The sequence below is a fragment of the Tubulanus polymorphus genome, chromosome 3 (genome assembly GCF_964204645.1).
Source record: "Tubulanus polymorphus chromosome 3, tnTubPoly1.2, whole genome shotgun sequence".
NCBI classification, from domain to species: domain Eukaryota; kingdom Metazoa; phylum Nemertea; class Palaeonemertea; order Tubulaniformes; family Tubulanidae; genus Tubulanus; species Tubulanus polymorphus.
The window spans coordinates 23,376,671-23,391,693 of record NC_134027.1 but is presented as its reverse complement, the minus strand read 5'-3'; the positions used below and the strand labels follow the sequence as shown (position 1 = coordinate 23,391,693).

The window sequence follows — 15,023 nt, the reverse complement described above, 5'->3', positions numbered from 1 at the left end:
TAACGAGCGAGTTGAATTTCACACACTCCATTACAAAGTGAAATTCATCTTCTGCTTTGTTACAGGTAGTGCACCGGCGTGTTTCTCTCGGTTTATTGATATACCTTATCTCTCTCGATCGTTAAGTGGGTTCCGATTCCAATTTTGAATTTGCGTGGTAAATTTGGATGCATTAGATATGATGATATGCCAAAATGAAGACGTGAAACGAGGTGACAGCACCACTTATACCGATGATATGGAGATGTGAAACGTACTGACATAAGATTTTCAGAAGATTGGGGACTCATCGCATCGTGGACAGGCGTTTCTAGGGTGATTTCGGGAAAACACTGAGAAAACACCTTTTACACTCACAATGATGAATATCATAAAAAGTGAATAATCAAAACCAACCGAAAGACATCATTAGTAATGCGTACTAGCTGTGAAAACTTGCACTGTAAATAAAAATCTTGTTAACCTTAAATTACTACCAGTCTTCATGTGTAAATACGGCTCCTGAAATATCGTGTTAGAAATAAATGCACTTACTGGCCCATTTTCATCGCCCAGTTGATGTTTTGCATGGCGGGTGTAGTTGTATCGGCGATACTTTCGCAAGTCGCCATCGGTATTTTCGGGTAGTACATGAACACTGAGTAACACATTTCTTCCTCGGTTCCTTGGCCAGCCTTTGAAATCGAATCGAATAAAAGAAATTCACAACGGTAACCATTGAAAATACAACAAGTTATATGTTATTTTCTCTACCCCTACCCTCGAGTTTGACTTCAATATAAAAAATTCAAAACATGAAATTCTTTGAATGATGGCTATATATATATATATATATATATATATATATATATATATATATATATATATATATATATATATATATATATATATATATATATATATATATATATATATGCATGCATGCAAAACAATAAATCACTTAAGTCTTGTATATCTTTTGTTCATTGATATAAATTATTCAGAAAATAAATATGATTTGATATGATATGATATGATATGAACCTGACCGATCCTCGAAAATAAATATGATTTGATATGATATGATATGATATGAACCTGACCGATCCTCGTCTGCCGCAAGTGGAATCCTCAATTGCCACAGTAGCGGTGCCGGTGCCGGTACCCCATTTATATTATCATCATTACTAATCGTTATTACTTCATTTCGTTTGATATATTACTTACGAATGTAACGTTCTGTCTATTTTCCGAATTATAGTAGCAGTCAGTAACAACGGTGTCAGTCTGAGCGCATTATGAAAGAAAGCAATTGAAAATACAGTGCAACAAAATACATATATCGCTTTTCTTGAAGTATATATACTCTGCTGAATATCAGAGCCCGATGATGGCTGAATCTGGACATGTAATATTTTCATCCTTCACGAAAACGCGCAAAAACGGAACTTACCGTAAAAAAAACAACAACATTTTAGCGAGCAAAACTAACTATTACATTTTTTGCGCGCTAAAAGTTTGTTTTTACGCGTTTTCGTGGATGATGAAAAAGATATTGACATGTCAGCCGTCACAGAACCCGTGTTCCATCGTGAAATCAAATTATTAGTTGAGACCATGGGGAGTTCAGATGATGGCTCATAAAAGAAACCAAAAAACAGTAAAAATCTAATTTTCTACATCATCCGTCGGCAGGGCTTTGAACCCGATGGCATCGCTACACTCAGCCACGCCACGAAACCCAGCCACACTAGACTGGGTGCGCAGGTACATGCGCAGGTTTACCGCGTTAAAACTTGCGGCACAAATCAGCTCGCTGAGGCAAATTTCACGGAAGAACCATACATGGGAAAATCCGAACTGATGAAATAGAACGGGATATCTGATTGCCTAGAAAATTGCGCGCAAAAAATGTAATAGTTATTGGTATTTATATTACATATCTCTTCATTAACTATATCGAATTACTGCATTTTACTGAATGTGGTCACTCACTGAAAACCTCTTCATTCTCCAAATTATGATTGGCTTTTTTTGAAAAAACGATAATTACCGATTTAATTGTCAAGTATTTTTTCAGCGGTCGCCATGTTTGATAGTTGAAGTCGTAGGTCATGTCGTTGAGTATCCATGGCAACTCATATCCGTCACGGAAATGACGAGTGCGTATGCCTGCACCCAGTAAATGGGCGTGTCCCAATTTGGAAAAAATGTGAATCTCTTTCTGGTCCGTGTACTTGTTTAAAACCTGAAATATAAAACAAAAGATGTGCGAATGAAAAAGTTCGTCGACATGTGGTAACCAGTATTTTTATTCCAGCTAATAACTTGTTTCATGGTTGAATTGTGCTGCCCCCCGCCGAAATGTAATTCCGTTTTGGCACCTGTGCCAAAACAAACGAAAAACGTCGAATTTCGCTAAAATTTATCATGTATTTCTCTTGTGAAAGCAATCTAACACATCACTTACCTTACTTAAACACGAATTTAAACATACTCCTCGAACAAGAAATTTCTTCTGACGAGGCGGTACAACGATCGCTATAGGATTGAAGGAGCTTGATCCCATGAATATCGTTCCAGCTTCGTGTTGACGTAGTTTACTTGTATACGTAATCTCAATGCTCGAATCATCGACGATATCTGGAAATATATATATATATGAAAAAACACCCAAACTTCTAGAACTATTTTTAGTAATCTTTATATCAATGACAAAGGTCAAATTCGATTTTACCAGTTCTTTTCTCCGGGTTGTCGTAATGGGTTTCGAACATGAAGTACATGGAATCAGCAGCGCCACCAATCGGCATGCCGACGTTTTCGGGAAAGGACGTTTCCTTCAATAAGAAATGTGACAAGTTCAACTTTCCCCCGTAACCTTATCAGATATTGAAATGCAATTCAACGGATATCGATAACGTATAACGATATATATTATGGATCAATAAAGTTATTCTAAATCCGAATTTGAATCGAATTGAGACCGGCAAGCTGCCTAGCCCCACTAATCAATGAGGTATTGCACATTCACTCAAAAATACAATATGCAAACGACAAGGATATTCATTGAATTGAAAATTAGTCATGAAAGTAGAATAGCCTGACTGATAGAGTCCGAGTCGTGTATTTTTATTCTAATGATTGAAAATCAAAATTCGATTTTAATCCTTTAAATTGTGTGGGTTTTAAACTTAGCAAGATTTATGAATCTATTCATTACAAAAAGCAACTACATTCAAATATAGTTTATTTATTTATTTTGTAACACCAACATAGATGACGTAGTCCACATCGACTAACACAGAACCCCTTGAATAACGCATAGCCGTTGAATAGAATTATTGTAACGGCGTTCACGACGTCAAAAATGTAAAAAGTAAGTCTTATTTGGTCGTTTATACGTACATGTGAACCGATAGCGAAAGCAGCCAGAACATCGCGGCAGGCAAGTCTATGCTTGATCATTGAACTGCATTCACCGTGTACATTCAATAGGGAATCGTTGTACATTCCCGCTGGACATCTGTAGACAAGCACGTGGTGAACGATAAGTTCGTTGCCTTTAACTACATTGTGTCGCAACTGGAAATCAAAATCGAAAATAAGATAACATCAGAGACGGATATGGTATTCAATAAGTAACTTGCATGGCACCAAAATTCGGTAAATAATAAAGACAATAATAATGATAATATGTGTCTAATAATAGCGTTGAACGCTATTATTAGACACATAAAAATCCAGGCTGCTCAGAGCGCTTAACTTTTTTGGCATTATTACCCCGGCCATTTAATACTCTAACATGTATCAGTCATCTCTCCCTGCGGATAAGTAACAGTGAGCGGCTAACAAGCGCACAGGAGTCATCTATCAGGCCAGTTACCCATTTACTCCTGTGTGGAGAGAGGCAATGAGGATAAGTGTCTAGTCCGAGGACACTGCGGTACTGTACGGGGTTCGAACCCACGACTTGGATTCCCAGAGGCGAACGTTCTAGCCTCTTGGCCCCATCGCTCCACGGTAAAACTCATAATTTTATTATGTTTACTAATTTTATAAACCCCTCGCTCATAAAAAACCTGATTTTACCTTTAATGCGTGGAATTTCTGCCCAACCGGTAACTGCATCTTAACAAACGAGCAATAATAAGTAGTCTTGGCGGAGGTAAGGGCTACCTATAGAAAAACGACGTACAGAAAAATACAATTTAGATCAACTTTCCTTATGTGGGTTGAATTTGAATCTATAAAATCTCACACTGAATGAGTTAGGGGCCCAAGGAAACCACGCCCACATGGGAAGTGGTTTGAAATGTTCAACAATCAGAATATTTCAGTGCCAAACGCCCCTAGTGAATATGTTAAGGGGGTAATAACCTTGAAACTCGTTACAATCATAGAGCATGTCACGAGCTATTTTGCAATCGATTGTGGTAGCAAAATATATATTCTTGAACATGAATAAATTCAGAATCGAACTCATAGTGAACTATATTACATATTGTACCTTACGTGGCCGCAAGTCGTAGATTTTTACGTCAGGTCCTGGCTTGACGGTCGGTGCAGGTTCATCCAGTAAATACAGAGTACGTACACCTCGGTTAGACCCGTGGTATCTAGCATTGCCGATATCGATTGGGTCTTCGTTGTTGAATGAGAATATGATTTTTATTGCTCCAGACTGATGAACATCCGGGCGACGGTGAATGAAAAAAGAAACACCTATCATTAGGATGGGTCATTAGTTCATTCAAAATATTAGAGGAGAATGATTCATTGGTTGAAAAGTACTTGCACCTTTGCTTTACACATCGCCCGAGAAAAATACAGGCCAGAGGGTCCGTATATCAGCGACGGATCTAGTGATTGTGAAAAGGGGGCGCGCACTATTTACTTGGGTCACCACTAACATATGGGGCGGGGGCTGGGTATGCCCCCTACAGAAAATTTTGAAAAATTAGATGCATTCTGAGCACTTTCCTGGTTTAAATATGTTCAAGCGGTCAATATGAAAATGTGTAAACATATAATTTCAATATTCAAATGTTTTAGAAAATATGTTCGATATTAGGGGTATGCAGGTTTCATGAGATTAGCAATTTATGATAGCATAGCTGTTATATACGGCTCCGCGTCCTCTGATGACATGTGTGTAGGTGAAAATTCAATTCAATTCTTTATTGATACATTGAAATTCTGGGATAAAATTCCCAAATTCAATAAAAACAAATTTTAAAACAAGAAAATACAACGTACAGGACACACGGGTAATTCATACAGAATAACATAAACAAGTTATTTTAAATGACAATGTCTACTTCAACCCCGACTCAAGACTAGGATACCGAGTGGCAGCCAAACCCGTGGCTCGGGGACCGGGCCGGCTGGCTAGGCCAAACGATATGCTCGAAGTCATGATGAAGCAGACATCAGAATGCTCTTTCCTCAACCATGGAGGCAATGAAGTAGCAGACCAGCTTACAGGCAAAAGTGAATGAAGTTGGTCGCAAGTTATCAATTATTGACAAAAAAATTAAACCACTACTAGAGTCGAAGACCTGTATCATCAACCAAATCGCCAAATCTCATAATTCCCCAAATTTCTTAAAACTTCGAATTTAAAATTTGCAATTCAACATTAGCTTATTCGAGAAATTCTACATTTTTTTCGCAGGCGTCAAATAATTTATTAGGGTTTTCTGACTTTCGTCGAAAACCCTCTTGAAATTCTGTTGATTATTATTATTATATATTTTCCGCCGATTTCGTCAAATAAAATTCATCTTCATTCAGATTCGGCAACTGACAGCTTCGAAACGAAATGTATAAATTTATACTGTAATAACGGTCTCTCTGAACCAACATATTGTCTGAATATACTTTCCATCCTATTTGAAACTTAAAATAACTTATTAGGTTACTGTAGATAAAGAATTGAATTGAATTGTTAGACTACGAGCACCGGCGAAATAACAGTTTGTGACGTCATTTAGTTAGTAAATAAAGGAGGGCTCCGAGAATTTCCAAATCACGGGGACTATACTGGGGTTAGACCATTCAACCAAAAAGAGGAATGCTCCGATAATATCCAAATCATCTCATTTTATTTTTCCCATCGAATACCCGGTAATTAATTTTTCCTTTCGATCACATGCATCCAGAAAACCCGTTATCGCTGCTTTGCAGCTATATTTAAAATTAATTTTCTTGTTCGCCTTTACCTCAATCTTAATATCTTCTCCTTCATCACACGTGTCTAGATTGCGAGAAAACGTTAGTTGTGTATTGCCATTCTCTTCATTACCCTCTATCAGGTTCCAGTTGTCTTTCTTGTCCTGTAGTGGTATTTCGTTCCCGATACCGTGCATATCCTGCAAAAAAAATAAAATTGTAAAAAGTAAAACATTTTCTTTGGTGGCTGATTCGGTAGGCAAATTACGTGCACATATTTCCTTTTGTTCTTTCGCATGAGTAATCACAATTTTTTGTTTCTCGGGTGGGTTATGGGATATTCAAAGATGTTGGTTATCTAGCCACAAAAATTGTGTTTTCCGACGCGAAAAATTTAGAAGTTCGAAAACTAAACTAATTGATCGTGCGAGAAAAAAATTTTGTATCAATATTTGTTTCATGCTCGCGTTTCGCTATTTTTAGTATGGCCTGAATCAGCCACGATATATTTTCGTTGGACTTGAAATTCAGATCGATGGAAAACATATTTGACAGCTCTTTCTTACGTAGAGTTGCGCTTTGCCGTTGGTTACCCAGCCGATAACTATATCCGATCCTTTCATGGCACCGCTTTGGGACAGCCCGAAGCCCACGTATCCCGTAGTTTTGACAGTGACTCGGAATGTTATCGTACCACCTTTCATTTCTTTTTCGTCGTATCTCCATTCCAGTAGGTATTCCTTTTTGTTGTCGAGGTACACTTTTCGCGGGTACTGTGTCGAAGAAAATGAAAATATATAGATAAATTTATAACTATAGATAAATGGAATCCAACAACCCAGCACTGTGTAAATCTTGAATAAAACTGGGCCCAGTTTCACAATTGAGACTCAAGTCTTGGTCGTAAATATCAAGAATAAAGACTAGTCTTAAGTTGTTATATTTGCTGCAGAAATAAGTTGATCTTCCGACTATTGATAAATATCTATCTATGCAACTGGCCTTACTAGACAAAGTAAATAATTTCATCTTTTTAAATCAGATCAATGATATGTAGATGAATGTTACCGCTGGCAAGATCTCGATGGACTTGTGGCCTCTGGTGGTTCCATGGTATGAAATCGATTGCAATGACGAAGGTCTATTATCTGAATACGCCCAGATTACGTGTGTCATTCCCTGAAATAGTAAAAGAGAAATTGAAATCTATAAGGATTGTATAATATGTTTTTATGTTCATCTCCTCTCGGTTCTCAGTTCGATGGGGATGTAACTGCTATTATTGATAAAGATATCACTTACATGTTTGATTTCTATGTCTTGTTTGCTGTCGTTAGTTTTCAGTAATCTATGAAAGCTGAAATTCAGTCGCTGATTGGTGTAAGCGGCTTCGGTAAGGAACCAATTGGAATCTGTATCTGCAACTGGTTTGCTATTGCTCGGTCCCGTATGAGCATCCTGAAATCAGTTTCATATTCGTTTAGTTATGCAGAAATAAACGAAGCAAGTAGATATTTAAAACGATACGAATAGTACTTTATAGGTTCACTAGTTTATACGAAGCACGAGCTTTCGCTTCTAGTTTATTGTGGCTTCACCAGGCGAATGAGTACCTGATGAAGCTATTATGCACTAGTAACGAAAGCTCGTTGGTCAAATAAACTAGTCAACCAATAAAGTATTATTTGTATCGTTGTATTTATTCTACACCGGGTTAACACGATTCTTCCGAAATCGGCGCAAAATTTTTCATCAAATATATAGATATTATATGCAAAATTACAACATCATTTTCATGCTTTCACAATACTTACGACCAACTTTCCTACAGTTTGAAACATGGATGTTATGTTCATCCATCCAACTACGACGTCGCTGTTGGGCATCCGTGAATCGTGAGAAATACCGAGCCCGAACCAGCCGTTGGTTTGCACCGAAACCCGAAACTGCACTTTCGCGTTTTTGACTCGCCATTCTAACTTGAATTTATTCGCCATGTCGAGATATTCGCTGCGCCAAGGTGGATCGATTAGGCCGGCTGATAAAACGGCGTTCCCGAGCGAAAAAACAAGAACGAGAATTGCTTTAGATATCGCCATGATCGCCACAGTGTTTGTACAGCTTTGACGAGATCGGTTATATTTTGTGGCTTAGCCAATCAGGTTCGGAATACAGGTCTACGATTTAACTTCGATAAAGCTGAAATTATTTATACTTCTAGTTATTACACTTTAATGCCAGACAGTTGAGTCGGCCCATTTATTAAACTTCTTTAAAAAATTCTTTTAACTGATCATTTTCGACATTCACTGAGCCATTCAAATCTCATACAATGCTGACTTATTGAGTCTCTTTCTCGGTATAGGAGAGCTTCCTATAGAGAGTTTCCTCACTAATTGAAGTTTATTCCTAGTTACTTATTCGGAACAAACCTCGAAAAATTACTCTCAATTGAAAAACGCCGGGACGTTTCCGTATACTGGTGACTGATAAATTGTTTTTCTATTTCTCCAAACTTGAAGTATGAATTTAGCCAGCTATTAAGTTGGACTTTTTAATACATCAAGGTTCCTGAAGGGATTTAGATAAAATCCACACTGAAAGTGCCCAAAATATTGTAACTTATGTTCCCTTAAATTACGCTTTCTAATTAAGATATTATTCAAGTGTTTACCATTCTCACCTCTTACAGTAATTACTGTTTGACTATCTGGGAAAGAAAACATGTAGTCACATGACCATTCTCCAGCATCAGCCATCGTTGCATTAATGATACGTAAACCATAACGTCCAGTTGTGACGTCACATTGTCCAGTGTACCGGGGTTAACTGACAAATCAATCCCTGGGACTCTTTGTCAGGATCGACCACAGTTCTATAGTGAATTGATTACAAGTAGTTAATTTAGCAAAACAAAGTAAATCAATTCACTATAGAACTGTGGTCGATCCTAACAAAGAGTCCGGCCTGCTATTCTAAACATCAGTGGACAAAAATCTCTGTCTAAAAATTATATTGCTAAGATATTCCTTATCTTCATCCTTCAGCATGAACTCTAGATTTTGGGCCTGGATATATTTCGGATTCATTAAATGGTATCATGTGTGTGAAGAACGTTTGGGCGAAGGTATTATCCCCCGGTATCACGCGTTAACAAACAGAAAAAAATATTTTCATACATAGGTCATCGCATTATAGTAATTGAACTGATCACAAGTTGTATTAAACCTCTACAGATAAAACACTTTTAAGGAAAATGCATTATATTTGTAGTTTCTATATAGCTACTATTGACTGTGCGCCTCGGGCTCAGTAAACATCGTTATCTCCATGATTGAAATATTTGATTAGGCAGTCCTATCAAAAGTGGCGTAAATTCATACAAGCGAATGATATGTTTTTTCCAAAGGTTTTTGTTACCGGCTCGTCTACACGGTAATGGTCGAAATTCCCCGGTATATACCCATTAATGAGCTTATGATTTGCTGCCGCTGGCATGTTTTCGTTTGCATTGCAAAATAAAGTCCAAAATAATTGGAATGGTTTTAAAAGGATTTCTGTGAAAATTTTCAATTTTTTCCCACACGTCAACAAGTATATGTCTTAATGAAATTTTGATATAGTTTATTAAAGTGTCAAAAGTATTAAAGTAAAGCCAGCCGGCTCAAGTAGGGTATTGCATAGTATAGTTCCTTCGCGTATGCTTACTGCGTTGTTCGGTTTATGTGTAACCCAAAGAAAGTTGTCATGTTGACACATTTACATCGCCAGCCATTGACATTCCATGTGTCAACCTGTCGACGTATCTACCAACCGACAAATTAACTATTAACGATCTCTTAACCTCATACACCAAACACATCACGTGACCAAACACATGATAAACCCCATACTTAAAATACAAATTGCATTTCTATTTTTCTTTAGTCAATTCCAGTTCTCTGATATTAGTTTCAACACGGTTAAGCATTCAAATTCACCGGAGATTCATTATTTATTTTCATCACTGTCATCGTGAGATGCGCCTCCCAAAAAAACAAACGTGGGGACGGTGAAATATGGCATTGTTCACATTGCTACAGAACGACGTCGATGCGTGCCGGCTCTTTTTTTCAAAATCAAAAATGACACTTTCGCAGCTGATGCTTATAGTTTACTGATTCGGTTTAGATTTACTTCTCTTGTTTGTTTGTGTTTTGAGGTCACCCGTCAACCAGTCAACCCACGATGCTTGTACATACAGAGGCGACAACATTGCGACGTGTCGTCCGTCGACCGTCAACCAGCGGATGATATAGGTCTATGCGCTCTATCGTCTCTCATTTTTGTCACCACGATCCTTGTACATAAATTGGCGACAACATTACATCGTGTCATCCGTCGACCGTCAACCAGCAGGTGAGATATGCACTCTATCATCTCTTCAATGGGCCAACCAACAAACAACCAACAGTAGTCAACTGTCACTAGTCATCGGTCAACCTGTACATGAACTGTTCCTTTGCTGCGCATTAATACCCCATTATCAATGTATTCATGCGCCAATGTATTAATGCGCTGATACATTAACCGCACAACTTATTAACTCTACGCCAAGGCACTATACTATGCTATATCCGACTTGGGCCAGCCAGCCTATGATAGGCCAACAAGACACAAACTTTCATACAAATATAACATATTCATGGTATGTTACCGTTACGTCGTAAGGACACCCTTTCAAGAATATAGATGCAAACATATCTAGATATTTTACAATTCGATAGAATTTGAGTTAACACCACGGTACTTGAAAGGGATGTTATGTCAACAGTTAGCAGATCTTCAATTTTGTTGTTATATGCGGAGTTTGAATTTGGCTATGTGAGCTAATTAGGTCGACTAGCGCCCTTGTAACAACTGATCTAAAATACCTGCATCGTATTGACATTTTATCGGCATACCGTCACATATTGACTGTCAATCTTCCTTTTTTACGCATATTCATAGAAAGTAGATCGTGGGAGCTGTTGATATAGATGTGGACATTGCGACTTTTAAAAAAATTCAAGATCAACTACGAACATCAGACATGAGTCATTAGAAAATTTTTCACCACACTTTTATGGAGTGATGCTGCACACATTACAGGACTCGGGAATCATGCTAAATATCAAAATTAAGTTCTATTGAAAAAATTACAGATACAGTTGTGTGATCAGCGGTCGAGTCAACAGAATCTTCTGTTTAAATCGAAGTACATTAATTGGAAATGTCGGTTCCGGTTCATTCAAACAATCTTCCAACCAGTTTGAACCGGCAAGTGACTGATTGGGATTAATTCTGTTGGCTGTATGCCTAATTAGATAAGTACAACGATATTTTTGAAATATATTACAAGGTTGAAGATCATTTTAGCGATTTTCTATTCGTTGGCCGTTTCCGTCCCCCGTGAAAACCGTACAGAATATTAGTGTATTGTGATATTTTTCTTGGGTCGATGTTGATGAAGAAGTCCGCTAAGATGATTTTCACCTCTAAACTGCATGGAAGTGAGCTAATTTTGACTTGATAAAACTGAATGCTAGTCCCATCTCCCTGGTCACACCACCTTTCGGTGTGTAGCTAGTGCTACTGGCTACCTGATACATTCATCCAAATCCTTTCCCTAACTTTATTCGACCTATGACCCGATGCGTTTGTTGAGTAGCGTATATGTTTGATCTTCATTTCATCAGGTGAGTGATTGCTTCTTAGCCGAATCGGAAACTATGAAGTTAAATTCTGGGTCTATTCAATTTACATACGTCAACTCAGATTTATTTCAAGTAATTGTATACATCCCTCTCTTCATAATGAACGACAGCTGTTCTAATTCAAGATATCGATTCACTTCACTTTATCGATTTATAAAACAATATTATTGAAACATCTATCGTGCAGTAGTATGCTCAGAATACCGACGAGTCAGTCCTCGTGAGAGTTCAGTAAATCCAGTCCACGGCTTTACCGCGATTTCACGTCAATATGGACCAAGGTAGGCTTTTGCATCTAAGTGGGAACTAACAATGATTTATATTCATATTCTATTTTCAATTGCTGAGTTGTCTAATAAAAATAGAAAATAAATATAAACAATTCATTTTTTTCAAATACAAAAATCATCTATTTTAAGCTCTGTCATATGGTGTTTATATCTTAAACACCATGTGTGACTACGCAGACCTAATTCAATTAGACAGTGATTTGCCACTGTCATCGAAGGGGTTGATTGGTTATCCTACGTTGGCCTTCTGTCGACATTTATCTTTTACCGCCACTATCCTACAGGGTTTTTGCCAAGATTCAATGTCAAAAACTTTTCTATGAATTATGCAAATTATGGCTATTCGTAGGTCTTCACAAACGTTGCTGCTACTTAGTCACACAGTCTTATCGGATCTTAAAGCCGGACTTGGCATCAACATTCTATCGTGGTACCTCTAAAATGATTCATACACTATATTAAGTGTTTCTGGCCACACCCTCAATCATTAATACTGTTTTGATATTACTCATGAATTCCGCAATTTCTGGCTGCGTCACAAAAATCAGTTCGTACGGGAGTTCAACCAAATATGCGCTGTTTTTTTCTTTTGGGAAAACCTGATGATGCTTAGTTTTTGGATTCTTATATGAATTACGTACGGAATGAACATATCCATGAACATAGCTTAATTATTCTGCCCTGTAGGTCTACTAGTCATAGGGAGAACCTATTACCGTGTAGTACGTATATCATCATAGTATAACCTGCTTATTTTTCTATCAGCGCGATTTCATATTTTACGTTATTGCAAATGCCAGCACAAAACGATTTTTGTGCTCAAACGTAAGCTGTGCTCAATTGATCCTACTAGACCCTGCAAGGTCTATTATCTTTGCGTAAAATCCGTCTTTTCAATTTGCAGAAAAATCGAATCCTCCGCCATACCCTGTTCAAACAGAGGCGGTCAACATGCAGCCACCAGGAAGTTACGCAACAGCTTACGGCGCCACGATCGTCGTCGCCCCGACGCCTCTGGCGAAGCCGCCTCCAGACCACCTCGTCTGGTCGATTTTGATGATCTTCTGCTGTTGGCCGTTTTCGATTCCGGCAATCATCTATTCGTGCAATGTCAGGGATGCGAGCAGGACGGGTGACCTACCTAAGGCTGAGAGCGCCTCTCGCAACGCCAAATGTTGGAATATCGCTGCTTTGGTGACCGGTCTCCTTCTTAATATTGCCTGGATTATATACGTAATTTTGGTATTCACATACTTCGCTAAGATCGGAGCTAAGAGGAGCGATGATTATCTTAATAATCTTTACAAGCAAACATTTGGGGGCCACAGTTTTAGCCAACACATTTAGGAATCGAATCGTGTGAGCCAAGTTGAAAAGTAGGACCAGTTGCACGGTCAAGGTTCCGATTTTTAGACCAGTCTTCAGTTAAGTCTGTATACACACCCAAATTTAACAAATTAAAATCAGTTTCATGAGGGAAAATCCCTATTTCAAGATGAAAAAAGAATCAGTATTAAGATCCAAGGCCCTTTTAGAAAGGTCATGACTGTGCAACTGCTGGTAAAGTTGTCTCGCTTATGCCAACCGATAGCCAAGCATACCTGAATTCTAAATGTTTCGTTTTTCAATGTCTTCCTACTTGCGAAGTAAATCATCGGTATCATTACTTAGCCATCGTATTGATATAAATCTTATTAGAACTATGAAAATTCGCTTCTTGGTGTGGCGTATTCCACGAAAGCCAAATTAGGATAAATCATGCATAGTACTATCATACGGAAGCCCCTTGGTGACATACGAGATAATTTTTTCATAATATCGACTTATTATGTCGAAATTCGAGTTAATATATCGAATTTCGATATAATAAGTCGGATTCCGACATGATATCTCGAATTTCGACTTACTATCTCGAATTTCGAGTTATTCTTACGTAGAAATTCGAGTTATTATGTCTAATTTCGAGTTACTTATGTGTTGATATTCGAGATAAGTCGAAATTCGACATTTAAGTCGAAATGATGAAAAAATTACCTCTTATGTCACCAAGGGGCTTCTGTCTCTTCCGCATCCCTGGTAGTATAACATTTAATACTCTAAGATGGTAAGGTACGTTGTATATCCCAGCAAATATTTGTTTGTAAGAAAAATCGATAATTGCTTTCTGTCAGGTTGTGGAATAAATGAATAATCTCTAATAATCTGAGCGTGTCGTCTGTCATTAGTGTTCTAAGTCGCTATTGCTGCAGATTTCGTGAAAATACGTGTTTTAATGTATAAAAGCTTGTTACTTCGATTGGTGTCAATCGACGTCGCGAAGAGATGAATGAAATACAATTTTCGGGTATCATCGGGGGGCGCATTTATATCGTTTGGATTATAACGAATATAGCCCGTTCCGCCAGTAATTAACGCCGATAGCTATTGCCGTATAAAACTTTTAAAAGATACAAACGCAAGAAGCATGTTTCCGGAATATGATATAGATCTTCGGTTTCAGTGAATTCAAACTCGTATGCCGATATCTATTATCCAACTGACTAATATGTAACTATGTATTTATTCAGAATATTCAGATCAACCGTATGAATATGAATATTACAATCGAGGATTGAAACTCATAAATCTATTAGATATTCAATTTTGGGAGCCGCTTATAAGAAAAAAGGACCAATAGACTGAAGATAACTGATAGACTATGGGTAGATAACTGTTCTGAAGCTGACAGCAAACTCAAGGCTAACACGATTGACAAGGTGAGGCAACTCGCCGTCTATCAAATCAAAGTTCAACAATAAGAGGGTCTGGCTAGTAACCGAGATTTCAACGTAGGTAAACTTGATGT

The 15,023-nt window shown here is 37.8% G+C and overlaps 2 protein-coding genes across 2 annotated transcripts; one reads left to right on the top strand and one right to left on the bottom strand.

Moving 5' to 3' along the window:
• Positions 1 to 421: 421 nt before the first annotated feature.
• LOC141902206 (DBH-like monooxygenase protein 1 homolog) lies at positions 422 to 8,252 on the bottom strand. Its single transcript, XM_074789847.1, has 13 exons — positions 7,968 to 8,252; positions 7,456 to 7,611; positions 7,222 to 7,332; positions 6,720 to 6,926; positions 6,204 to 6,353; positions 4,490 to 4,663; positions 4,072 to 4,158; positions 3,388 to 3,564; positions 2,717 to 2,819; positions 2,450 to 2,622; positions 2,033 to 2,227; positions 535 to 674; positions 422 to 440 (listed from the first exon to the last, which is right to left on the bottom strand). The coding sequence occupies exons 1-13, from the start codon at positions 8,250 to 8,252 to the stop codon at positions 422 to 424; spliced, it is 1,977 nt and encodes a 658-aa protein (XP_074645948.1).
• Positions 8,253 to 12,087: 3,835 nt separating this feature from the next.
• Positions 12,088 to 14,352, top strand: LOC141902471 (proline-rich transmembrane protein 1-like). Its single transcript, XM_074790204.1, has 2 exons — positions 12,088 to 12,169; positions 13,083 to 14,352. The coding sequence occupies exons 1-2, from the start codon at positions 12,160 to 12,162 to the stop codon at positions 13,523 to 13,525; spliced, it is 453 nt and encodes a 150-aa protein (XP_074646305.1). The 5' UTR covers positions 12,088 to 12,159; the 3' UTR covers positions 13,526 to 14,352.
• Positions 14,353 to 15,023: the final 671 nt, after the last annotated feature.